This window comes from Lycium ferocissimum, chromosome 12 (assembly GCF_029784015.1).
Source record: "Lycium ferocissimum isolate CSIRO_LF1 chromosome 12, AGI_CSIRO_Lferr_CH_V1, whole genome shotgun sequence".
NCBI classification, from domain to species: Eukaryota; Viridiplantae; Streptophyta; class Magnoliopsida; order Solanales; family Solanaceae; genus Lycium; species Lycium ferocissimum.
Window position 1 is genome coordinate 39,143,385 of NC_081353.1, and position 27,938 is coordinate 39,171,322.

At 32.4% G+C, this 27,938-nt stretch overlaps 3 protein-coding genes across 3 annotated transcripts; 2 read left to right on the forward strand and 1 right to left on the reverse strand.

The window, feature by feature from the left end:
- The first annotated feature begins 3,508 nt into the window (after positions 1-3,508).
- On the forward strand, positions 3,509-11,462 carry LOC132040480 (PHD finger protein ALFIN-LIKE 4-like). The gene is made up of 4 exons (XM_059431128.1): positions 3,509-3,763; positions 5,035-5,067; positions 7,561-7,789; positions 11,323-11,462. The coding sequence occupies exons 1-4, from the start codon at positions 3,667-3,669 to the stop codon at positions 11,450-11,452; spliced, it is 489 nt and encodes a 162-aa protein (XP_059287111.1). The 5' UTR covers positions 3,509-3,666; the 3' UTR covers positions 11,453-11,462.
- Positions 11,463-18,534: 7,072 nt separating this feature from the next.
- LOC132038929 (uncharacterized) lies at positions 18,535-20,757 on the reverse strand. The gene has a single exon (XM_059429424.1). It carries the CDS (start codon positions 19,912-19,914, stop codon positions 18,892-18,894), a length of 1,023 nt encoding a protein of 340 aa, XP_059285407.1. The 5' UTR covers positions 19,915-20,757; the 3' UTR covers positions 18,535-18,891.
- Positions 20,758-25,846: 5,089 nt separating this feature from the next.
- Positions 25,847-27,189, forward strand: LOC132039982 (17.3 kDa class II heat shock protein-like). The gene is made up of 2 exons (XM_059430569.1): positions 25,847-26,014; positions 26,724-27,189. Exons 1-2 carry the CDS (start codon positions 25,940-25,942, stop codon positions 27,123-27,125), a joined length of 477 nt encoding a protein of 158 aa, XP_059286552.1. The 5' UTR covers positions 25,847-25,939; the 3' UTR covers positions 27,126-27,189.
- Positions 27,190-27,938: the final 749 nt, after the last annotated feature.

The window sequence follows — 27,938 nt, forward strand, 5'->3', positions numbered from 1 at the left end:
TCTAATAACTACTGATATCTGATGCTTGCGGAAACTTATTTTATGTCATTATTGAGGATCTTTTATTCCTTCGCCTATGTAGAAATCCAAAATCTTTGCAAATCAATCTAGACAACAACAACAATATACCCTGTGTAATTTCATAAGTGAGGTTTAGGTAGAGTGTTCGCAGACCTTACCCTTGCCTTGGAAGGTAGGCAGGTTGTTTTCGAAAGACCCTCGGCTCAAGAGAAAGCGTGACAAAAAAATTAGACAAGGATTGAATAAAATAAAGAAGCCATGACAAAATAGTATAGATAAACACTATGAAGAAAATAACAATAACATCAAAGATTTCATGGGATTGAAAGTATATTTGGGACTTATAACTAATCAAATATAACATTTGGATGCCTCTATTAATTGGAGAAATTCATCTTATACTTTATGTATTTGTTTTCTGTTTTTTAAAAAAAAAGGTAGCCTGGTGCACTAAGTTTCAGTTCTGCATGGGGTCTGGGAAGGGTCTATTGTAGGCAGTGGCGAAGCCAGGATTTTCATTAAGGGGGTTCAAAATATGAAAAAGTAAACACACGAAGAAGCCAAAGAGGGTTCACCGTCTACCATATATAAATAAAACATAATTTTAACCATGTATAAACAGTGTAATTTTCCGCCGAAGGGGGTCCCTTAGCCCTTCCTCCCTCCGCCCCTGATTGTAGGAAACCTTACCCTGTATTTTTGCAAGAGGCTCTTTCCGCGGCTTGCACCCGCGACGTCCTGGCCATATGGCAGCAACTTTACCAGTTATGGATATTTAGATTTGTTTCTTTTTTTTCTCCCTCTCTTCCTTCCACCTTAAATCAGTCCAGAGTAGTAAAAGAAAATGTCACACACTTAAATAAAAATTTGCGCGGATTGCCCTTCCTATGGACTGGTCTTTAATTTTTTTTTCCCCTCAAATCGCTGGTCTTTAATTTTTGTCCACCTTCTCATTTAATGAACATTTATGGGCAAAAGTACCCTTATTCGGTGGTCTATGAAATCAAAGATTCTGGGTTCGATCCCCTGCAGAGTAACCAAAAAAAAGAAAAAAAAATCACAAGGCAAGGTTTCATAGAACTATGCCTATTCGGGCAAAGTTACATATAAATTGTGCTTTGTCTGACATAGTTCTGTAGAATAACTTAATTTCTACAGAACTATGCCAGGCAAGGCATAGTTTCTGTGTATTCTACGGAACTATGTCGGACAAGGCATAATTTCTATGTAACTTTGCCCGAATAGGCATAGTTTCTATGGAACCTTGCCTTACAAAAATAGGTCATACACCCGATTTTTTTTTCCCGATGTCATGGACATTTTCGGCCACTTTTTTATTACTCAAAGTGTTGAAGGGAAAAAATTGAAGACCTACGATTTGAGGGGCAAAAATTAAAGACCACCCCAAAATAGGGGCATTCGTGCGAATTGCCCGAGGGTCACTCGCACAAATGATCCTATTTTGGGGTGGTCTTTAATTTTCGGCCCTTAAATTTGTGGTCTTTAATTTTTCCCCTTCAACATTTTTGGCGCGATATAAATTTAGGTTTCGCTTGGCAAAACTTACATTTCACCCGGCATGTGTATAAGCATAGCATCCCACAAGTTATGTCGGACACGACAGAGCTTTTAACACTCAACATAATCTGGAAAATTTTGCCCGTTCAAATTTTTGAATAAAATTTATTATAAGTCGTTACTGGTACCCACATTTATACCACTTCTAAAAAATTTCAAAAAACTATATTATATTTGTTAATTGGTTTAAATAATGAACTGCTTGGGTCAAAGATTCCATGTTGTGTTTTATTGTTTGTGTACATAAACATTCTACACTTGCTAATTTATTGGTTATCAGAAAATATCTTGCATCTTCAGTGTTGCTTAGTTCTATAATTGCATGTTCTAATACTTTTGCTGGATACTACTGCAAAAGAAGGCTAATCACAATAAGGATTTGTGGAGTGATCAACTCTAGAAAAAGATGCAACTCCTTTTATCATTAAACAACCTGAAGAATGTACAAGGCAAGTTTTACACTGTTGAAAATACATATTTCATGATCATTTAATTCTTATTTATAAGTAAGTACATTTGTGCTATAGTTGTATGTGTGTTTAATAAAATTATCGTATGAAATAGTATTGCGTGACATGTTTTAACTAATGTGTATATATCCTTGGTGGTGCCTCCGTCGTCTTTAAATCATGAGTCTGAGCAGATCCTAATAATTCTAGTGTAAATACATGGTTAGAAGTAAGAATTTTTTTAATAATATTTTTCCTTAGATTTAACTTAGAGAGTTGAGGAGAAAAATCCTTGATGTTTTTAAGGTTGAATTACTACATAAACTGGTCAAACAGGTTGAAAATCAACTGTCAATTCGGACATTTCCCCTTCTATGAAAGCCAACTGATTTGTTGACTTTCAGTCAACACTCATTTCACACAAATACCCTTCTCTTTCCTCCTATTAAACTTCAAATATTTTCAATTTCAATTTTGTAGTTTTGAAGTGTCTAAATTTACAAAATTTATAAAATTAAATTATGCCTTAGATGGAAGTCCTAAGCTATCCGTGCACTCGAGCCAGTTATCCTAGATTATGTAACATTATGAAAAAGTTTTAAGCTATTAGAAATCGAGATTCTATTTACTAGTTTTAAATTTTCACCAAAGCCGCTAATAATGTGGTTTTGAATATTTCCTTGAATGTCAACATATTTTGTTGATTATGTGGCTTTGAGATTCAAATCAGAAGTAGATATTTTTTTCCGGAAAAGTGTCAACTATACCTCTGTACTATCAGAAAAGGGTCAAATATACCCCTCGTTATATTTAAGTTCAAATATATCCCTGCCGTTATATTATTGGTTCAAATATATCCCTCCTCTGTTAAAACTGTCTAAGGTAGACATCCAGTCCTACGTAAGATGTCATTTGATGAGGTGGATGTCACGTGGCATGTTACCTCAGCACCTCTAACCCATTTTATCTCTCCTTTCTATTTATTCCTCCACCATTAAAACTTAGCAAAATGAATATGATTCCTTCATTTCCTATTATAAACCCCTCAAATTTCAGTCTTCCCAAAAATTTCATTTCCCCTTCACCACCATTACAGCCGCATAACTACTAGCTAGGGCTCTGGAAAGAAACTATTTAATATTTTCTTAAAGAATTGGAGGGAAAATTCCTAGAAGTTTTATCGTAGTTGCTTTAAAGAGTAAAAACTCTAAATTACTCACCAATTCTTTAGCGAAATGGATATGATTCCTTTATTTTTAATTAGAAATTTCGAGTTCAAGCTTTGAATATGAAGCACTTCTCTGCTAACAGACCTCAGCGACGTGAATCTAAATTAGTCAAAACTCAATACAACTACCAAACAACACTATGAAATTAAAAAAAAAAAAAAAAAAAAAAAGTCAATTTGGACATTTGTCCTTATAACAAAACCCAAATTTGATTTGTTGACTTTGAGTCAACATCTCATTTCACACACACAACACACAAAAAAACCCTTGTCCTCCCTCCATGTTAAACCCCTCAAAAATTTCAGTCTCCCCCAAAAAATTTCACATTTTTCCCTCCAATCTCTTTCTCTCTCTAGCTTTCTCTCTCATCCAAAAATAGTAAGTTTGTAATGGATGGAGCACAACAATACAATCCTAGAACAGTTGAAGAAGTATTTAGAGATTTTAAAGGTCGTAGAGCTGGTCTTATTAAAGCCCTCACTACTGGTAATTAAAAAACAACTTCAAATTCACTATTTTACTCATTTATATGTAACCCATATTCTTGTTTTTTCTGTCTCATGCAAGTATATGCCTTTAATTCAATCTTTGCTTATGTGGGGTTGTTGAAAATGTTGAAATTTTTTAGCCTTTTTTATGTATGTAACCCCTTTTTGTTTCTTTTTTTATTCTTGTATATTTTTTTTGGTCTCATGCAAGTATATGGCTTTAATTCTAATTTTTATTATGTGGGGTTGTTGCAGATATTGAAGAATTTTACCCATTTATATGTAGCCCTTTTTGTTTTGTTTTGTTTTTTTTTTTTTAATTTGTGGTGAATTTTTTAAACCAATTTTTATTGTTGGCTCATGCAAGTATATGGCTTTAATTCAATTTTTTCTTATGTGGACTTATTAAAGCCCTCACCACTGGTAATAAAAACTGAAATTCACTGTTTTACTCATTTATATGTAACCCCTTTTTGTTTTTGTTTTTATTTGTGGGTTTATTCTTGTATATTTTTTTGATGTCATGCAAGTATATGGCTTTAATTGAATCTTTTCTTATACAGAGTAATAACAACTCAAATTCACAATTTTACCAATTTATATGTAGCCCTTTTTGTTTTTTGTTTTTATTTGTGGGTTTATTGTTGATTTTGTTACCATTTTTTTTTTGGGTTTCATGATAGTATATGGCTTGAATTTTTATTTGTAACCCCTCACCACTGGTAATAAAAACAACTCAAATTCACTATTTTTACACATTTATATGTAACCCCTTTTTTTTCTTTTTTTGTTTATAGTTTTATTCTTGTAATTTTTACCCATTTTTTTGGTCTCATCACTCATGCAAATATATGGCTAAAAACAACTCAAATCACAATTTTTACCCATTTATAATTAGCCCTTTTTGTTTTTATTTTTATTTCTGGGTTTATTCATGTATTTTTTAGCTTTTTTTTTTTTTTTTTGGTCTCATGCAAATATATGGCTTGAATTTTTATATGTAGCCCCTTTTTGTTTCTTTTTTATTTGTGGGTTGATTCTTGATTTTTTTTTTTTTTGGACTAATTTTGTCGTATCATGCAAGTATATGGCTTTAATTCAATTTTTTCTTATGTGGGGTTGTTGAAGAATTTTACCCATTTATATGTAGCCCCTTTTGTTTAGTGTTTCTTATTTGTGGCTTTTATTTTTTGATTTTTTATCAATATTTTTTGTTTCATGCAATTATATGGAATTAATTCGATCTTTTGTTATGTGGGGTTGTTGCAGATGTTGAAGAATTTTATCAACAATGCGACCCAGGTAAAGTCTTGTTTTTTATTATCAGAGTGTTGTGTTCTTTTCATTTTGTTAGGCTTTTGTTATTACCATATATTTTTCAGAACAAAATTATACTTGTAATCTAACTGTGAAATGCATTTGTGGATGTTGTGGAGCCCTGGTGCAAGTTGTTTAATGATTTGGCAATTAGTTTGTATATCCATGTGTCCATTTCCCTTTTTTCTAAAGAATCGCTCCCTCCGGTTCATAATAAGTGTTTGCTTAGCCTTTTTATTTTGGTTCATAATAAGTGTCCTTTATGGCTTTACATAATCAATAAGGAATTAACTTTATTTTTCCAGATTTGCCCTTATTTACATATCCCTAAGAAGTCTTTTAAATTACTCCAGTTTTTTATGATATCATTTAATAAGGGTAGTTTATTCAAAATACCTAAATTTTTTTAGGAGTTAGTGTTTTCTTAAGGGCTGTCAAAAAGGGTAACTGGACACTTGTTATGAACTGGAGGGCGTACATGTTTACTTTTTGGCCATTTCAGGGTGTTACTGGTTTTGTTCTTCATATCAGACTGTAATGTTTCCGTCATACTATTGCGTTTTGCTGATCTTTTAAGGTAGTTGGGTGGTAGGTGCAGTTGTTAGTTTTATGCTTCACATAAAATTTTAGCCTATTCTTCCTATTATCGCATGTTATTATCAATATAGTCAGATTATCAAAGTTTTTTTGAGTTACTTCATTGTTTCAGTTTACTACCTTGCGGGGATTAAGACTATTGCATGTAAAAATTAAAGTGCCTTTCTATAAGTGTGCTGTTGCAGAGCTTGGTTAAATTGTGGCACTTATGAGTGCTGTTTCTATCTCAATAGTAGTTTACTAAGTGCCAGAGAGGTCATTTGTAATGTATTCTTTTAATAGTGTCAGAGCTTTAAATATCTGATATTTTGGTAATTCAAATTGGCTATACTATTTTTTCCATATTTTTATAGTGAATAAAGCATTGTTGATTCACATATTCAAACAAAATTCTCTTTATTGAAGTCTGATGGAGCTTCGAGTTAAATTGTTGCAAATGGAATTCTTGGCTATGATAAAGATTTACAAGGGTTTTTGTCTCATTCATGACAAGATGAAAACCTTCCATCCAGTTCTTTCTTCTTTTGAGTTATTGTTTGGTGGAGCTAGTTTTATTGAAAGTCATTGCTTGGTGCTTAAAGCGATGAATCTATGCGAAGCAAAGGGATATCGCTTCATGAGTGAAGCTATGCAAAGTGATTCCAATAGGAAGCGGTCGGTACCTATGTTGCTCGGACTCTTCAAAAACGGGTGCGTGTCGGATATTCCAAAAGTAGTGTATTTTTGGAGAATCCGACACTGATGTGGGCATGTGGCAACATTTATGGAGAGTCCGAGCAACAGTCCTCAACTTTGAGAAGTAGATTAATATCGACAATATTGCATATTGGATGCTACAAGGAGTTATGCGCTTCACTTCAAGAAAGCGTGAACTTCATTTCTTGCTTTTCACTTCAAGCCTCGTGAACCTTGTCAATTTTGTGCACTTTTCGCTTTTAAAACACATAGGTGGTGCTGGAGTGATGTTGAGAGAACATATGTGCTTGCAGCATAAATGCAACAAAAGCTAGAGCCGAGCTGTTTTTATATCTCGTCCCTGAATGTTTAATCTTTCACTCCCAACCCATGTTTAGACAACTTGCATAATATGAATATTTATTACTAAACTTGGGTTAAGCTTTACTATGGACTTGTGAATTATGACAAAACACTACCTCAATGAGAAAAGAAGCTGATCAAGATCGTTCCCTATGTTATCCTTAATCTTAGAAATACTTATGCAACACAAATATCTCAGAGATCTACAAAGCAACCTCTGTGTTCCACAAGTTTACAAAGAATCATCTCTCCATTATTTTTAGAAAGATAGATAACTTTCACTTTTGGGTCCTCTCTCTCTTTCTCCCTCTTTTAATGACGGTTGTGTTCGGGACTTGGGGCAAATTTGTGCGCACCTCGACTATTTCACAGGTATTTGCTACCTCCCACCATGGTATTGGGTGGCTCTACCCATTACGGCTTAGGCAGATAGGATGAAATCACTTAGTGCTTTTGTCTCCGCTAGGACTTGTTCGATAGGTTTGCACCCACTTCATTGACCACCAACTTTCTCTTTTGGTCTTGACTCTATGATCCTTAGCCTCCCCTCCCCTCTCTCTTAAGCATGATAAAGGCTATCAGTTCTCTTGTTGGAGTGTTATGACTTATGATAACTTGATTATTGTTTAAATCTTTGCTAAAGACTGATCATGGTTATAGTTGCACTTGCATCCATATCTTGATGCTAGCTATTTCCAAGGTTTCCTTCTACAGTTTCTTTCAATATTTTCAATTTTTCAGATGCTTTCTTGTGATTGCACTGTGCCTTGCGTTACACTCTTGTTGTTTTTACATAACTCAGTCTGAAGCTAAAACTATGTTTTTATTCTCAATCAATTGCAGAGAAGGAAAACCTCTGCCTTTATGGATTTCCCAGTGAACAGTGGGAAGTCAATTTACCAGCCGAAGAAGTACCCCCAGAGCTTCCTGAGCCTGCTTTGGGGATAAACTTTGCCCGAGATGGCATGCAAGAGAAGGACTGGCTGTCCTTGGTCGCTGTGCATAGTGATGCGTGGTTACTTTCTGTTGCCTTTTATTTTGGTGCTAGATTTGGGTTTGATAGAGCTGATAGGTATGTTTCCGGTTTTTCTTTTTTTTTTAATTCTCTGTAGCTCACTGGGTATGCTGTTGTTATTAGCTCAAATGAAATTTTGTCTTTCCTAAATGTTGCTACTCTGTCTCAGCAAAATTTTCAAAGTTACAAATTAAGAGGTTTATAATTATAAATAAGCCTATCTCAACTTACTAATGTGCTTTCAACCCTTGTCATATTTCTCTGTCGGTTCATCTGATATGATGTATGAGTATGTCCCATTCATAAACACAATGGTGATGACTTGTGAGTATGTGGTAACTTAAATTACAAACCTTTACCTTCCCACACTTCTGTTGATTTCCTATCTTTGATAATTAGTTCAAACAATGCTGTAATTAAACTGATGCAATTTATGGTTTCTACCAACGCCGATCAATGATTAATCTTTCTCATATTGCTTCCTGCTCTGTTTTCCAGCTCTATGGTGTCGGATCCATCTGCATAAATATAGCCCATTGATGGTTTTTTTTCTCCATCCACCAAGTTACTATCAAAGGAGAACAACTTTAAGTTTTAACAACATCATTCCAAAAAGATGTAGAAGTAAGATGTTGACCAATATTTTCCCAATTCCTTTTTTTCATGTCATAGGGTGACACGACAAGTTTCAAGTTTTTCTTTTGCATGTAAAGTTTTTGAATATATAAATTTTAATTTTAAAATAATTTGGTTTATTATAATCCATCATGTTCAACAACAATGGCCTCATTGCTATGTAAAAATGTATCTTAATGGACTTCTGAAAAACAAAAATGAATATTTTAGTAGCTAAGTAATAAGTAATCCATTTTTGCAACTGTAAGAGAAAGTTAGAGCTATTTTTTTTTGAACTCTTTAATTTGAGTGACCAAACATCAAATTGAGATGATGGTGCTTTTATTTCCAATAAATAAGCAGGCATACACGTCATCATGTCACCGGCTCTTTTATCTTGAGTTGCAGGAGAAGTATAACATTTTCAATTGATAAAGTCTTCTCTAAACAAGTTGAACATCTTGGTGGAATTGTGTCATCACTAGCATCGACTGCCAAGAAACAACTACCTAATGGAGAGACAAAATATCAATGTCATTTTCCAGCAGCACCAATCATAATTGAACTCAAAGGTGTCCATTTCAATTTATGTTCCTCAATAATCTCAGTTTTTCTCCACCTCTTTTTTTAGATTTTTGGATTATAATGCGTTCATTCCTCAACATATTGTCCCCTCAATGTATTTATCAAAACTTTTGTGATTACAATTAAATTTTTCTAGCATTATTTTTTCATATTTGGACGTTTTGGTTTCTTTGCTAACAGGGTGTCTATGTTAGATTTCTTCCACCTGTCTGATTTTATGCAGTGTTTTATGTGTTTATGCTTATTGGATGATGCATTGAATCATTTTTGAGTTTTCAGGACATCGCATCATTTCATCATCTTCATCAGAGAGATTATTAACTGGATATTTTATTATTTTTAAATGCACTTTCTCCAATAACTTCTTCTAAAGTCTGTTCAAATTATACCTTTTCTCATTTTTGTACGTCAAATGTTGTTTATGTGTTTTCCGCTTGTTAAAGTTTTCCAAAAGATACATTAAATGAATCTTTTGGCTAACTTATGCCACCTATGTCTTTTTTGCTAGTGTCAGATTCCATTGAATTTGAACAGGTTTATAACTGTATAACAAAAAACCTAAACAATTATTTGAACAGAAAAAATATGACAAAACAACCACTGCCTCACTGGTGAGTTGAGGAAAAAAAAACAGAGTTAAAAACAGAGGAGAAAAAAACTGTCCAGAGGGGAAAAAAACAGAGGAGAAAAAACAGAAAAAGAAGAAGAGAATAGAAGAAGGAAAAAAAAACTGCCAGGTGAATTACTGAGCATTTTCTGATCTGAAAAAAGAAGACACAACGTGAAGAACAGAAGAAGAAGCAGAAGTATTCAAGAAGAAGAAAGAAGAGGAACTGAAGAAAAAGTAGAAGGAGAAAGAGATGATGAAAACAAGGAGAAGAGAGGTGGGGCCCAAAAAAAACCCAGCTGCTGACACAAAGTTGTAAATAAGTTTGGATTTAAGTCCTGACATCTTTTAATATGCTTTTTTTTTTTAAAGGCAAGTCGTGTTAAAATCCTCGCCTCGCCATAGCCCATTAGGGCTTTTTGAAAGGCATATCACAGCCAAAAAAAGGCCCATCTTGCACCAGCCTCTCGCCTTTGGCGAGAGCACGCGCTTGACAACTTCAGTTCTCTTGTTGGAGTGTTATGACTTGATAACTTGATTATTGTTTAAATCTTTGCTAAAACTCATGGTTATAGTTGCACTTGCATCCATATCTTGATCTTTTTCCAAGGTTTCCTTCTAGTTTCTTCCAATATTTCAGATTTTTCAGATGCTTTTTGTGATTGCATGTCATAGCCCATAGGGTTGTTTTTACATAACTCTAAAACTATGTTTTTATTCTCAATCAATTGCAACAATGTAAACCTGTCTAGTTTGTTTCCCAGTGAACAGTGGAAGTCAATTTACCATGCTGTGAAGTACCCCAGGTTTCCTGAAACCATAAACTTAGATGGCATGTAAGAGAAGGACTGGCTGTCCTGGTCTTATAGTGACATTTGAAGCCTTTTATTAGTCTAGATTTGGGTTTGATAGAGGATAGGTATGTTTCTCAGTTTTGTTTTTTTTTTTTTTTAATTCTCTGTAGACTTATATTTGTTCTTCCTCAAATGAAATTTTGTCTTTCCTAAATGTTGCTACTCTGTCTCAGCAAAATTTTCAAAGTTACAAATTAAGAGGTGATTTCTACGCCTATCTCAACTTACTAATGTGCTTTCGTGCCTTGTCATATTTCTCTGTCGGTTCATCTGATATGATGTATGAGTATGTGGCACTGATAAACACAATGGTGTGACTTGTGAGTATGTGGTAACTTAAATTACAAACCTTTACCTTGTAGCTAGTTCCTTTCCTATCTCTTTTCTACTATTTCATATTATGCTGTAATTAAACTGATGCAATTTATGGTTTCTATTGAGTAATTTTTAGAGTGACTCCTGCTCTGTTTTCCAGCTCTATGGTGTCGGATATCTGCTGACTCCAGTCGTTTACTCCTTCTGTCCCAAGTTATGTGGCACTTTTCATTTTTCGAGATTTAAATTATGTAAAGTTTGACCAATATTTGAAAATGTATTTTTTTCATCATAGTGACACGACAAGAATTCAACTTATAGTACTTTTCGTATAGTTTTTGAATATATAAATTTTAATTTTAAAATAATGAGTTTATTTAATCCAATTTAGCTTTAAAAATTAGTCAAATTGACTCTCGGGAAACAAAAATGTCACATAAATTGGGACCGAGGGAGTACTTAATTATTCCTTATTTTTGCAACTGTAAGAGCAAGGGTGTAACTTCTTGGGTTTGAACTCTTGAGTGGGAGTGACCGGCTGAGATGAGGTGCTTTTATTTCTAAAATAAGCTTTGGCATATCGTCTAAGTGGCTCTTTTTATCTTGAGTTGCAGGAGAAGATTGTTCAATATGATAAATGATCTCCCTACAATTTTTGAGGTTGTGTCTGGGACAGCCAAGAAACAATCAAAAGACAAGTCATCAATGTCAAATCACAGCAGCACCAAAACTTGGGAATGTTAGTCATCATGGTACCTTTTTACAGTTGAATTTGCCTTTTCTTTTATCTCCAAAGTTTGCAACATGTTCTTTGAGTCACTAAGTGATTATATCTTTTTCTAATTTTTAATTTGGACTTTTTTTTTTTTTCGAATTTGAGATTTTTCCAATGTCTGATTTTATGCTGTTTTTTAAATACATTAATTTTGAATCAACTTTCATGAAATAAGAGAGCCTTTCTTGAGATGTGGCTGGATATTTTATTATATTAAATGCACTTTCTCCAATAACGTTCTAAGTCTGTTCTGGCCCTTATCTCACTTGTACGTAGGCTTTACGTGTTTCAACTTATGAACTAAATGTTAATAGCTTTTCCAACTGGAGATTAAATAGGCTAACTTATGCACCATTCTTCTTCAGATTTAATAGACAGGCCATCTAAAATAATTCCACAACCTATTTCGGATTATTACAAAATATGACCAACTCACTGAGTCCTTGTTTATTGAACATAATTAAACCCGTCCTGAAACCTATTCCCTTCCATTCAATACTGTTACTTTGATAGTATTATTTTCATTAAAAATCACATAAAACGTTTCATTTATGATCTAAATAGAGAAAATAAGCAACGTCTAAGTATGGAAGATAAATAAAGACGAGGAGAAGATGGGCACCCAGATGATGAACAAGGAGAAACGCTATGTGGGGCTTTTCCAGAAAACTAATCTAATCTGGATTCATGTGACATATGTCTATGGTTCTCCGTGTTTAAAATAAGCTGTTAGCTATATTTTATGGATACCCATCTTGCACCAGCAGCAACAAGAGAGCACGCGCTTGATTGCACCTGCACTATTTGGATTCACCCTTTGTGAAATCGGGAATTGTTAACAAGATCTTTTTCCAGTGTGAGAAATGGAGATTTTTCGAGAAGCTTTTAGATGTCATAGCCCATAGGGGTTCTATTCTAGGTTACGAATCTATTATCTAGTTTGCAAGAATGTAGTTGTCTAGTTTGTTTATGTAGTATGCCATGCTGTGTATTATCTAGGTTTTCAAACCATAATTAGTTGTGTAGGTTAACGTTATGGTGTTAAGACATTTGAAGTCTCAAGTAGTCTGTGTTCTGTTAAGGGAAGCCATTTTTCCCAGTTATGTGGTGTTAAGGATTATATTGTTCTTCCTCAAAAAAAAAATTCGTCTTTCGTCAACCTTTTATTTCCTGCTAATTTTGCTTTGCCTGCATGTATGGTTCAATAAATTGATTGTGCCTGCAATTTATATGTTCCTTATCTAATCCGATGCGTTCTGAAGCAGCCAATATCTTTCTGGAAATTATTATGCATCATGAGTGCTAAAGTACTTGGCAGTTCATTTTCTCTTACTGTGAAGGGTCTACTAAAATATATTAGAGTCTAATGTCTTTATTTTTTGTGTTGGGTTTCCCACCCGGTGTCAAATTTTAAAAAGAAATATTTGGATTTGCGCGGCGTAGGGCTCTTTTGGGGAAAGGCTTTATATCCAATTCCAAACCATCTTATAAGGACGCTAAATACTTTGGTGGTAGAATCTAATGTCTATGTTCCTATTAGTGAGTACATAGAACATTGTCTCTGACAAAAGCTTGGTAATTAAGTAGAGAAAGGTAGAGGGGCGGACCACAGTGAGTCCAGGGCACACTTGACGTGTTTGAAATTGTGTGCGTGCATTCAGTGAGTTATTAGGCAGCTGCTAGCCTGCTACATTTAACTAGCATAAACGCTGAATTGCGCACCAAAACTTCAGAATGTTTGTTTTTGTTTTTAGTTGGATTTGTGTTCTTATCTCCAAAGTTTGCACTGTTCATTGATCACTAAGTCATGTATTTTCTTTCTAATTTTTAAGTCTTTTTTTTCTTTTTCGAATTTGAGATGTTTTTAAAATATTGATTGCTGTTTTTTAAATACAAATTTTACAACTTTCAAGAAATAAGGGGTCGTTTGGTTGGTGGGATGGGATAAATAAGAATATTAAATGTGTTGGGATCCAAATATCTCAAGGGATTAGTTATCCCACCTTTCATATGGGATAGCTAATCCCACCATTTTAGTACAAATCTATATATAATATAAATTAAAATCAAAGATGATGTTATACCACTTTATTTCGGATTATTATCTTTTATCTTTTTTCTCCTTTTTTTTGACATTTTTTCACCATTTATGTGCTATATTAAAAAGTTCAAAAGTGACTTATTAATTTCCTTCTAATTAAAATGTTTTCTAACGTAGAGGCCATGTAGGTGACACTATTTAGGTAGAGTATTTTGGCCTAATTAATGTCAGAATAGCATTTTGAGTCCGTTTGTCTCTCCACTTTATAGTATTTACGTGGTTATTAAATTTCCATTACTCACTTCTTTCTCTCTCCCATTTGTGGTATTTATTTTCATATTAAACTCCCGTATTTACTTCCTCAGTAACCTTCAAACTCATTAAATACCAATTAACTTTCTTACTTATCAATAGTGCACTAGAATTATTAATTATTATTATAGAAAAGAAAAAACACTTGACATTTCCCTCTCTCCCACAAGAAAATAGCTATATAATGGAATTTGATGAAGGTTTTACTTTACTCCACCAAAACAGAATATGGCACCATTTACAAAAAGTAAGAAAGAACCTTCCTTTCTACGTTCTATTTCCTTCTCAATTTATTTTCACATTTCATAGTTTGAGCCTCTAATGTATGCACTCCAATATAGAGTTAGGGAAACAAATATAATCTTCAATATGGATTTAAGATTATCAGCTTGCTTACAAGAATTACCTACAAATCAAGAACAGTTATAGATGATTATGATTGGAGGACTGCATAATGAAGAGATAATTTGTATAATGCGGCTATTTCATCTATGATGTTACAAACTGTAAGAGGAAATGTTACAGTAGTATGTATTTTTAATGTATATCTTTCTGTTTCTGTCTTATTTTTTATAATTAATTTGGTTCATTTGATAAGTTTGTGATATTTTTGTGAATAGTTCGGTGAGAAAACTAAAATTACTTTGTAAGAATAATTGAGAGAGAGGTTTGGTTCTTATTTGTGGACTCTTTACTGTTTCAATTGAGACCAAATTATTTTCTGTTTATAGGCTGCAACAGGAGTATGTTGATGAAAGAATTGTTGTTGTTATTATTATTATTATTATTATTATTATTATTATTATTATTATTATTATTATTATTATTATTATTATTATTATTATTATTATTATTATTATTATTTCCCTTATGTTTGAATGATAATGCAAATGGTTGTATACTTTGATACTACTTTTTTTTCAAATATTTAGGAACCAAAAAAATATTACTCCCTTCGTCTCAATTTATGTGATACTTTTCGCTTATTGATAGTCAATTTGACAAATTATCATAAATAACTCAATATTTTGAAATCTAAATTTAGATATCCATAAATTAGACAAAAAGTACCATAAGTTGCAACTCTCCTCTTGTCAATATGATGGGGGGGAAAATCTACTTTTATAATTTTTTTATTAATCACGAGGTCTTTCATAAAATTCACTCGCCATGGGAACAAGCATCTTCCCCTCCGTCAACCTATATAATTTTTTAAAATAACACTGGTATTCTTATTTAAAAGGAAATATCCACTTTTATAGTTTTTTTCAATTTTTTTAATTTCTGAAAGAGACTGAAGCTTGAAATTTTGGTTTAAGTTCTTGTGAATAATCTCTCTATTTAATGCAGTATGTTGAATTTTGAAGAAACTTTCAAAAGAAACGAGTTAGAGTAGAAGAAATGGAAGTAAGAAAAGGAAAAAAAGATATATAAAAAGAAGGGAGAAGGAAAGGAGAAAAAAAAAAAAAAAGCCAAAATTAAAAAGAAAAAAAAAAAGATTCATACAATTTGATACTTGATTTGGGCCAGATGGAATTAGTTTTGTATTTTTTTCAGGTTCGTATTTCCTTATTTATTTACCTTTTTTAGATTTTAATCAAGAAGAAAATTATGAAACCACTAGAATTCAACTTTATAATGAAGTAAAAAGTTAAGAGTTAGATACCAATAAACATTTATTGTTTGTGAAAGGGAAGACCATGTTTTTAATACACAAAATTACAAAACGAATTAATTTTTCTTGAATTTTTTTTTGTTGATTACCTGCTTTTTAAGAAGAATAAAGGAATTAAACTTTATCTATATATTGATTATAAGAAAATAAAAGTTAGAAAAGTATATACAACTAAGCGTGAATAGTAAATTGATTACAAGTTCTAATCCATTTGAATTTGATGATTTACAATACCTAATTTTTTTCCCACATTTTAATATTTGAGTATTATAAAAAAAAATTATGCAAAATGCTGTTAGGTTTTCCAATACGACGGTAAACAATGGATTAATTCACTAGCAGTTAATACAGTAACTAAACACGGGATAAAATAATTTCTCAGGTTATCTCACCAACACCCCGAAGTTTATTGAACAATTCTGCCTCCCTTCCTTTCAACTGTTACTTTGATAGTATTATTTTCATTATCAATCACATAAAACGAAGTATATCAAGTAAATATAGAAAATAAGCAACGTCTAAGTATGGAAGATAAATATCTTGGAGATTGGGCACCCAGAATAGGAGAGCTACTTGACTTTTCCAAAATTAATTAATCTTTTCATTAACAAGTCTAGCTCTCCGTATTTAATTAAGCTGTTGGCTATATTTTATGGATACTTTGCAAACAAATATATTGAACTCGATCATTATCTTGTCTTATCTTTGGATACTGAAAGAAGTTGAATCATTATTGAACTAAGGCTATTAACTTCTCACATGCACTAGTCGCTACACACTATTTTATAGAGAAAAAAATTATCCAAATAGATTTTGATGTATGAGGGTAAAATTATTTTAGTTATTGGCATATACTCAACACAAATAATACTTGATTCTGGACATGTTTAGTTAACAACCCTAAACATAATGGAAGACCAAAAAAAAAAAAAAAAAGTTTTAAGAGACATTTTGGACCATCTGCGCTAAAGTATATCCTTTATTTCAATTTATATGGCATAGTTTAACTGGATACAAAGTTATAACAAGAAATTACTAAGACTTTTGGAATTGATGGTGTCAAAATATCTTATATCTTCTCCGTCTCAATTTATGTGACTGTATATATGACTGGACACAAATTTTAAAAAGAAAAACAAAACATTTGAAACTTATGGTCTAAAACAAATCATAGACATTTGTATGGCCAAACCATCTTATAAACGCTAAAATAAGAAGTTTAAAGTTAAATTATTTCTTAAAAAAAAGAAGTATGATAATTTTTTGGGAATAGAACAAAAAGAAAGTATGAAACATAAATTTAGACAAGAGTAATAATATTTACTATATGATTATTAGGCTTTTGAAATATACTGTATTAAATACGTATGAAATAACATTTGTGTAGCTATAAAAGCTTGTCATCAAGAGCAAAATAGAAAATTCAAGTTAAATTATTTTCAAATATAAAATACTACATTAATTTTGAGACCAACTAATAAGAAAACAATTACACACTTTCAGTAAGTATGTAGAGTATTATTAAGAACCAAATGACCTCATCCCAACATTTATATTCTTTAATCATATTTAGTAGGTGCAAAGGGTAGATTTAGGAATAGGAGCCATTTACTAGTGACCTAACCTCTGACCAACAGTTGTCTCTTCATGATGGACAGAGACAATCACACTTCATGGCTCACTTCACCGCTGATGGACTCTAATCTCAAATCTTTTTTTCTATTCGTGTTTAATTAATTTAGATTTGTGTCGGAAAATTATACTTTAAGGTAAAATACTCTCTATGTAGATGAATCTAAAGGTAAAATACTCTCAATGTAGATGAATCAGTTCGAATACGAGACCTTAGGTTAAGAATAGAAAGATACTTATTACTCCAACAATTTGTGGTAATCTCAAATCTCAATGTAGTATGTAATATATAATTGCACTCTTCAACAAATATCTAAGTATAATAAGATCTTTAAGATAGGTAGTTTGTAGTTCTTAGAATTTATTACCTATACTTTTGACTTATCATTTTTTTATTTGTTACTCATAAACAATTCAAGCATTTTTTCGTAAACTGGGCTGATTCATTTACAACCATTTTCCCACCACAACACCTTTCCAGGCTTTCAACCAACCAATACCGACCCCTATAGATTTTTAATATGTTCCACTATTGGAAATCTAGGGGATTATATTTATTACCTCATCTCTGTTTGTTTTGTTTAACTAAGCAAGAGAAAAGAAAAGAAACTACAAAAAGTGCCAAATCCACTTGACATAAAGTGGCTTAGAAAAAGGTCATGTTATTGGGTCCAAAAACTAGAACCTAAAGAAACCACTTCCCAATTGCTAGATAAACAGTTACTTCACATAATCACATGCATCATCTGCTAAATCAGACGACCACTATTTTGTTTTTGTTATGGATAACAGGGCATTGACAAAAAACAAAAACAAACACAAACACAAAACGTATTTAACTTTGAAAAGGGGAAAGAATAACAAGGCCAGAAATGTTTCACAAATTCCAATATATAGATAATAGATATGTGAAGAGGAGCATCATGCAGCAAGAGGCCATTCCTCAATTTCCTGACTTTCAAGTAACTTCACTTTCATAATTTACATTAGAAAGTTCCAATCTTTTCATAGATTGGAACATCTTACTATAAATATGGATAGTAGTGGAACAAGAGACATCATGAAAGACAACGAAAATGGCTCACAAAACATTGCTACTAGTACATCTTTTGCAAAATTTACATTGGGTTAGGCAAAAGATAAGAAAAAACAAAGCTGCAACAGGATTCAAAATCTAGAATATCTTCTCCATTTACCCTTTTGTTTTACGTATAAACCTCCACTATTCACTTGTCAGAATAATTCAGGTTCGCAACGTGCCCGGAAGGGCTCCATTTCTCCTCTTTAGTTTCTGTGCTCAATGTCAATGCAAGATTTCATCAAACAAAGCTCTCTTGATTCTTGGTGGATAGTTTCTTAAGGAACTCATAAGTAGTGATCATAACATGAAAGACACAGATTATTAACATAACATTGCTACTACATCTTTACAAAATTTACATTGGGTTAGTACAATTAGGCAAAACATAAGAAAAAAAACTGCAAAAGGATTCAAAATATAGAACATCTTTCTCCATTTTCCCTTCTCTTTTAGGTGACCTCTGCTTTGCTTTCCGGAATCCACTCGCCCGACTAATCCAATTCACACCGTACATAAATCCACCAGTCGACTAATCCAGATTCGCAGACGTAGAAAGTCCGTGATTCCTACCAAACACGGCTTCATTTTTCCCATACCAACGTGGGCTCCATTTTCCCACTGGTTGACTAATTCAAATTCGCGCCGTATCAAGGAAAGATTTCATCACTCAACCAAAGCTATCTTGATTCTTGGTGGATAGTTTCTTGAGGAACTCATAAGTAGTAATCATAGTTGTTGCAGACATGGACATTGATGCCCATCTTGGACCTAATCCTCTATAACAAGCACCCAATCCACCTTCCTTCACTAAATTCCTCACTGTCTGTAAAACTGTGGGTCCCCTCCTATTACCACTACATTCATCTAATACTTGCAATCTTGTTTTCACAGTGTCAAGTGGCATTGTTACTAATGCAGAAACCCCACTTGCCATAGCTGCACTTACCCCTTGTACAGCCACCATAGCCATCCCCTTTGGCCTATAACCACCACTTTCATCTTTCTTGCAAAAATAGCCACCAACTGAACCCCAAATCACTCTATGAGCAACAGAATATGAACCCCACCAAACTGCATTTGAAGGTGCATAAGTTAGTATTGAAATACCAAAACCTCTATACAATCCCCTCAATCCATCACTACAAACAATCTTCCTAAATGCATCAATCCCACCATTATAATACTTCAATCCATTGCCATTATTTCCACTTCCTTGTACCATTAACCTTTGACTCACAACATCGACCGGGGTCCACACCAATTGAGCCGCCATCGCTGCTGCAAGTCCTGCAGCAGCGTTGGCGATCGCGGACCCCGATGCCTCAGAGAACCCAAGCTGAACTGTAACAGTTCCAACGCTACTTTTAGTCATTTCCAGTGCACCCATATAAAGTGCTCTAGCAGGTATAGTACCAGTAAGTGAAGTACCAAATCCTCTATAAAATCCTCTATAACCTTCATTTCTCAACATTGATACAGCCATTTTTAGACATGGAATTTGAGTACTCATAACTTGTTGCCTAGTTTTCAACACTACCATTGGATATAATGCACCTGATACACCAGAAAAAAGTGCAGCACCTAAGAAAAAAAACTTGGATTTATCAAGCATTTCCCAATCTATATCTGCAGGTAAATGGATTTTTGAAGTTGAATCAACATCTTCCTCCATACTCACACTCACACTCATTTTTTTCACCACTTTTCAAGAACCTTAAAAATTACTAAAATCAGCAAAAAAGTACTTCTTAATCTCAAACCACCAACTGATTATATTAAACCTTCTATTTATATAAAATATTCCCCAAATACCACCCAATTTGTACAAAAAAAAAAAGACAAAAAAAAAAATCAAGAACAGATCAAGAAAAAAAAGGAGAAGAAAAACTGAAAAAACAAAACCGACCCAAATACTAAAATCCGGATTTCTCAAATGGGTCGAGCTCAGATCAGTTAAAATCTACAGAAACAGAGTTACAAAGTGTATATACACTGTATATACTGTGTATATTTATTATCAAGAAGAGATGGAGAGAAAAAAGAAGAAAAACAGGAAAAATAAAACCCACCAAGATACTAACTTACGGAGATCTGAAATGGGTCAAGCTCAGAACAGAAAAAAGATACACATACAGAGTTAAAATGTGTATATACACTGTATATATTGTGTATATCTATTATCAAGAAGAGATAGGAGAAGAAAAACAGGAAAAATAAAACCAACCCAGACACTAACTTAGGGAGATCTAAAATGGGTCGAGCTTAGATTAATAAAATCTACACATACATATTTAAATGGTATATATACACTTATATATATATATATCTATATCTGAAAAATAGTAGTATTACTTTTGTGTTTACTTTTCTGTAGATTTGAGAGCTAAATATTGAAACAGCATATAGGGAAATTTGAGCCCATAATTTTATGAGAGATTATTAGTTTTGAGAAGGTTGTTTTATAGTGAGTGTATAACAGTGAAGAGGTAGTGGTGGCGGAATAATGGAGAAATGAAGAAAAGGAAAGGAGAGAGGGTTATGGATTTGATGAAAGATGAGGGTTTTCTGGATGATGGACACGTGTCGGTTTGTATCTGAGAATAATTAACTTGTCCTTCCTCTCATTTTGTGTGTGATCTTTGTCACTGAATTTAAGAAGGTAAATCCACTTCTAATCTTATGCTAATACTCCGTCAGGATCAAAAAGAGAGTCCACATCAGTATTTTAAAAGGCGGGGACGCAAAGCAAGATGTTTTATGCAGCACGGGGCAAGGCGTAAGCCTTGAGACACAGGGCGTATGTTTCATGTATGTTCAATTTTATAATTTTATTACTAAAAAAAAAATAAGCAAAAGTAAAGTTTTCATTAAAGTTCTGCAAAGAAATTCAAATATAATTACCAATAATATAAAAAGAATTATTATAATAATTATTTGAGAAAGGTAACAACACAAAAAATAGTAATAGCCTAGATAATCTTTAAAATGAAATCTTCATTTACTTCATTATCAATCTTAAGATCTATAAGTCCTTTCCGACCTCAATTAATATTTGCACTGACCTTCATTTGTATATCCAAATAAGGAGAAGGGCAAAAAGTGCAAGAGCAATGACAACAAATGGATAAAGTTCTTTCAGGAACATAGTGTTATGAAATCTCTATTATATCAATCTCATGCATAATCATCTAAAAAATACTTTTTATGGCAGTGTTATTTTCTATGCGAGCTTCTTTTTTTATTTATATATTATTAGGAAAAATCAGTACAATATGAAAACATGATATCATAAAGTATAAATATCATTATAACAATAATAAAAATCGTAATTTATAGCAAAAATACTTTTAAAAACAATAAAAATCAAATTTAACGCCCGGGGCTTACGCTTTTGCTCTTGGGACTTACGCCCCAACTTCTAGGGTGTATGCCCTATGGATCTAAGCCTTTCATTTATGCCCTAGAGCGTTTTTGGTACGCCCCATCGCAGGGCTCCTCCCCCCCCCCCCCCAAAACACTGGTCCACATAGCCTTTTTTTCTGTCAAAAAGAATGTCCACTTATCAAATCAAGAAAGCATTAGTCTTATTTTTTCAGATTTACCCCTATTAAGTGTTATGTGATCAAATCTCAATCCCAGTTAGTCAAGTTACCTATTTTTTGTTAGTAGTTAGTCTTTTCTTAAGGGGGTGTGCAAATGGTTAAATGAACACTCTTTTTAATCCAGAGAAAGTAATATATGTTTGGCCAAAATTACCAAAAATTACTTATTTTGAGAAATATTTTTGGAGAGAAGTTTTTTGTGTTGGGAGGTTTGGCAAATCAATTTAAGAGGTATTTTTTCTATATTTGATAAGCAGATTTTGGTCAATTTTTTCAAAAATATTGAGTGACAAATTATAAAAGACAAGTAGCAAGGTAAGTTTTACAATTAGAATTATTTAAATTAAATATTTATCATGAAAAAAATTAAAGTCATGTGAAAATATATTAACTCGTATTACAATCGACTTTTCTTCTATATTTGAATGTTGTGTTGGATTATTTCCTCTTAATCCTGTGTTATCCCGAACTTATTTTTTGGTTAATTTGGACTCACCATGTGTGGTGTCCAATAAGGGAGAAGCACGAGAGGTAAGTTTAGAATTTAAAGTCTATGAATTCCTATAATAATTTCAAGTTATTAGTATATAATATTTACTGAGTTAATAATTAAATATTTATAGATTTAGTGATTTTCTTGATACATATTTAAGGTTTAGGAAAAATTTACAATGTTCCCGTGAGTTAATAAATTACACGTAGATTCACTTATGAAAAAGCTCCTTACAGAGATCTTGTCATTATCAGAATTCGAATTCGAAATCTTAAATTAAAGACAAGTATTTTCATCCCGTCACAATACCAGTGGAGTAGTAATTACCAAGTTCTGGTTTATGCTTGTAAAAGTAATTTTGACTCCTAAATCAAAAACCTTGGGAACCTAGCAACATGCATGTGTCACACAGAATGCGGCAGTTACAAAACGGATTTTTGGGTCAGACAGAAAACACCATCAAATGGATCTATTACAAAAAAATTGGGTACGATACCATATTAGATTATTTAAATATTTAATTCAAAACTTTAAGAAGACCATGGATGGATGGTAATTATTGGTACAAACTTTCATACTAACAATCAAATTTGACTTGTTATATCTAGTTGTTTAGCAAGTTGTTTATTCATATTTTATTTAAATATTTGGTATTAAATTCAATAAAATATTTTATAATTGTAAGTACGTAGATAGAAAGATATTATATTTATAAAATTGTGTGGAAATGTGTGCAAGAACTGACAAGGATATTTGAGATTGGGCCAGTTAAAAGAAGGGGTGCAGCACGTTGATTGCATAAACAGGTGGCTAACACCAGTGGGCTCATCACTTATTCCATGGGCAATTGGGCATGGCTTTTGCAGCCTCTTAATGGTGTTTCATTCATAATCATACCTCCTTGTGAATTTGAGATTTTATATTTTTCTTTTCAAAGAATTTTTATTCTATTCTATATCTCATCACTTCTCAATTCGTTTGATGGAACATCAAGAACTTCTTGCGAACGTCATGGGGTTCTTTGTAATATGTCAAATTTATGAGCTTATATTAAGTGAATTTTTTAATATAAATATAAACTTTGAAGTTAAAATTATCAAGTATTGTTGAATCTATAACTAATGATGTAAATCTGTCCCGAAACTCCCTAAAATTATCTACCATAATTTTTGGGGTCATTGACTCTTACGCCCCTATTTTGTGCTAGTCTTTAATTGTTGCCCCTCGTAACAAATACTCTCTCCATCCCAATTTACCTGTCTTATTTTTCTTTTTGATCTGTCTCAAAAAGAGTGTCTCTTTCTATATGTTGTAAGTTTTTTCATTCCAACATTTTACGATTAAGCAACAAAATATAAAGGATTATACACATCTTTGATTCAAGACTACAAGATTCAAAAGTCTCCTTTTTTTTCTTAAACTTCATGCCTAGACAAACTAAGACACTTAAATTGAGACGGAGGGAGTAACTCTTTTGCGGGCATAAATATATATTTTTGCATCAGTATATCCTACAACAAAAAATATATACTTATGACTCGCGAAATAGTAAGTTCAGGAATACATTCAATTGCTAAATGGCAAAAATTGAAGTCCAGCCCATTTAAAAGGCAATTCGTGCAATTTCTTCATTATGTTTGCATTTAAACACTTCAATTAAGATTACATTTGAAGTTGACAAATATGTGAGTAGTATTCCCTTATTAATTATTAACTAGTGGAATAACAAAATGCATGAAGTCAGCTCCCGACTCTCATGGAAAAGAAACAAATAAAATGAAGACACGTGGCTTTTGAGCCAAAAAATAAAATGAAAATTTTTAAGCCAAAATAAAGGTCAAATACATAAATAATCCATTTTGAGAAATTGAGATCAACGGTAAACATTTTAACTTGCCAACGACCCCGTAGACACATCTGTTTAACATAGATGTGTCTCATAAACACCTCAATTTACTATATAAAATTATAATAGCCGATGGCGTATGGTATAAAAGTAGTAATCAAACTCAACAAGTGTCTTTTCCCAGGGTGGATTGCGGTTGACATTGAAGTTTATATTCAAGAAGTGTGGATATAAATCTACATTTTGAGAGATAGCTAATAGTAGTAATTGTACGTTCCATCCATTTTCAAAGAAAAATATGCCGGAGGGTCGATTTTGCTAGCAAGGAGGTTAGGAATTAGGATGAGATTTGTAATATATTGGTGTATGGGGAAAAATCGCACCTAACACGTGGACTAATATATGACTGACACGTGTCAGTTAAAAACTATGGCGTAGAAGGAACTAATGGTAATGCAGAGAATAACATTCACGGAAAGGTGGCTAATACGGCGACATGGTCAACGAAGAAGAACATCAACGGGAACAACATATGAGACCCTCATGATTACGCATTAAATGGAGTTAATGCGGCAACGGCGAAACGGTTTCTGACAATCAGAATCAAGGAATTAAATGACAATCATTAATTCAATAATTAATGATTGACGTTACATACCCACGACGGGAAAGGCACCATAGAAGACCAAATACCTATAAATAAGACAAATACTTGTATATCTAGGCATGGAATACTCACTGAAAGAAATAGATTATTCCTAATTACTTATTATTATTATTATTATTATTATTATTATTATTATTATTATTATTATTATTATGATTATGATTCTTTGATCATCAAGCTCTAGTTCATTTTTGGCAAAGGAGAAATCCATTACTGTTATTCATCCTAATTGGCATAAGTTCACTCTTTCTTTTTATTTACTTATTCTTTATCAATTTTTGAGTAACTTGCTTGTGTTAATTCAACCATTTTTATCAAATTACTACCAACTGTGGTTAACCTTATTCAACTTTCAATACAAATTTAACTATTTGGGCAAAGTACGATTTTTGACCGAAACAATTGGTTGTAAAAGGTGTAATATTTTGGGGTTAAATGCCAGCAATCTAAAATTAGGGAGCCAAAACTAGAAACACGGGTCCTTTGGTAGCTGATTTGGAGGTAAGCTATGTAGGTATCAAATTCTGCATAAGTAATATAGCATATTTGGTAGCTTGTTTGGAGTAGAGTTATGTAGGTATTAAATTTCGCATAAGTAATACCCTATCATATTTTGGTAGTTGGTTAGAAGGTAATTAAGTTATTCATGTATAAAATTAATACGGTATTTAATTTAATTTAGAAACCCGCATAACTAATACATATATAATGTAAGATAAAAGGTGTAATAACTAATACATGAATATTAATTAAACTTGACTTAACTAATTCATGCATAAAATAATACATATATTTTTTCACAATAAATTCTTATATTACCAATACATACCTGCGTAACTATAACGAGCTATCAAACGACCTTAACCAACCAATTGTTCTAGATTACTCTAGAAGATGGAGAAGTTATATAAGAGAAGATCCTAGAAATTTGCAACACCTTCCTCCATGTCCCTCCAGAAGCTTCTCTTGTTTCCCTTTGTGTCACACTATATATAAATGACCAAAGTTCCATTTACATTATCCACAATCCAATTTATTCTCAGAAGCAATATAATTCAATTTTAAAATCCTAAATTATCTCAATCACAGCAAATTAAGAAGAGAAGAATGGATATCAGGTTAATGGGATTAGATAATCCACTCTTTCACACTCTCCACCACATGATGGACCTCGCTGCAGATGTAAGCATCTCGTTTTATTATTGAATTTTTTTTACAACTCGTATTGTTAGTATTTTTCTTATTGTTTGAAACTTTGATGAGAAAATTTATGATTGGAATCTCTAGTGTTACATTATATGTTGTAATGGAGTCAGGAGTTCTAACAAATGGTTAAAAAATGCAAGAATATAATGTTACATTTGGACTTGAACGCTATTTTTGAACTACTTTTGTTCCTAGGCAAAAATCTTTCATGAAGTCTAAGGGTATTCATTCATTTATATATTTATGTACTAAAGGTATTCATTCATTTATACATTTATGTACTAAAAAAAGTCATTTTTGATCATTTTCTAACAAAAGAGATTCAAATTATCCTTTGTATTTACCTAGCTTGACATTTTTTGGTTTTTTATTTGCGAATTGGTACTCATTATGGAGTTCAACTAATTTAAAAAATAAATTTATACTTAAATAGTTTCATTTTGGGATGATGCGCTTCTTACTAAATGCAAATTCATATCATAGCTTGAATATGAGATTTCTGATTAAAGATAGAATAGTACTTACTACGCCATCACAATTCACGACCTTTAACTTGATTAAATGCCTTTGGTATCTTGTGTTATAACCAAATTATTATTTTTTTATTTTTTTTATTTTTACGAATGCTCAATATCTTCTTGTTTCTTTAATATTTTCTTATTTATTATATGTGTCTATTATTCAGGATTCAGACAAGTCCAATAATGTCCCATCAAGGAACTACGTGCGCGATGCTAAGGCCATGGCCGCGACACCAGCGGACATTAAGGAGTTCCAAAACTCGTACGTTTTTATAATAGACATGCCAGGTCTTAAGTCAAGCGACATCAAAGTACAACTAGAGGAAGACAATGTGTTGATTATTAGCGGCGAGAGAAAAAGAGAAGAGGAGAAATTAGAAGGGGCAAAATATGTGAGAATGGAAAGAAGATTTGGGAAATTTATGAGGAAATTTGTGTTGCCTGAAAATGCAAATGCAAATGCAATTTCTGCTGTTTGTCAAGATGGGGTATTGACTGTGACTGTTCAAAAATTGCCTCCACCTGAACCAAAGAAGCCTAAGACAATTGAAGTGAAAGTTGCTTAAAAATATGAGATGGAAATGAAAATTAATTAGTCGGCAATGTCGCTTGTCAACTGTTATGTTTGGTTCTTACTGATAGAGATTGTTGTCTTTAAGTATAGGAAAAGGAAAGAAAATAAACAGATATGTGCGATGTGGCTGCCCCAATTAGGGCATAAATCCCTAATTTGGAAACCCAACACTCAGCTAAACTTTGTTGCAAGAACCGCTTCTTAGTTCTTGGTCATTTGATGCAACATTGTTGATTTCATTTAACTGGGCATGAATGATTTATTTGATTAGTCATGAAATTTAAAAAAGAATACAAGATTTTTGAAATTTATGCAAGTTTTAGACAAGTGTGTGATTATAAGGCTATTAATAAATTCATTAAGTTTAAATTGAATAAAGATTACATTAGAATACATTACAATCAAATGATTATTATATAGTTAAAATCTCTTAAATTAAATTACGAAAAACAATCTTCAACCTTTTCTAGTCGCATGCTCAATTGTACTAGTAACTGTATTTTTCTTTCATATCAATAAAATTTGGCTTAATGCATATGCACCCCCTTAATTTTTCTTTTTTTTCATTTTGGCACTTTAACTAAGTGTTGTTTCTATTAAATTTACAACTCGTCTTCGAGTGTGTCTATCAATTCTGCTCTTCCACTGTCAGATTAATTAAGAATTACTCTTTTTTGCCTTTTCAATTGCTATTAATCTTAACTAAAAGATGATATAATTAAATTAAAATATATATTAACATGTTGCTATATTGAAGATGGAATACTATATAAGTCAGATTGTATTTGATAGACACACTTGAGGA

Bases quoted from the DNA above. Each gene is read 5' to 3' on its own strand.
- LOC132040480 (XM_059431128.1), top strand. From the start codon at position 3,667: ATGGATGGAGCACAACAATACAATCCTAGAACAGTTGAAGAAGTATTT. The intron at 3,764-5,034 runs GTAATTAAAAAA...GGGTTGTTGCAG, and splicing joins TATTAAAGCCCTCACTACTG to ATGTTGAAGAATTTTATCAA. The intron at 5,068-7,560 runs GTAAAGTCTTGT...AATCAATTGCAG, and splicing joins TTATCAACAATGCGACCCAG to AGAAGGAAAACCTCTGCCTT.
- LOC132039982 (XM_059430569.1), top strand. From the start codon at position 25,940: ATGGATATCAGGTTAATGGGATTAGATAATCCACTCTTTCACACTCTC. The intron at 26,015-26,723 runs GTAAGCATCTCG...TCTATTATTCAG, and splicing joins TGATGGACCTCGCTGCAGAT to GATTCAGACAAGTCCAATAA.
- LOC132038929 (XM_059429424.1), bottom strand. From the start codon at position 19,914: ATGAGTGTGAGTGTGAGTATGGAGGAAGATGTTGATTCAACTTCAAAA.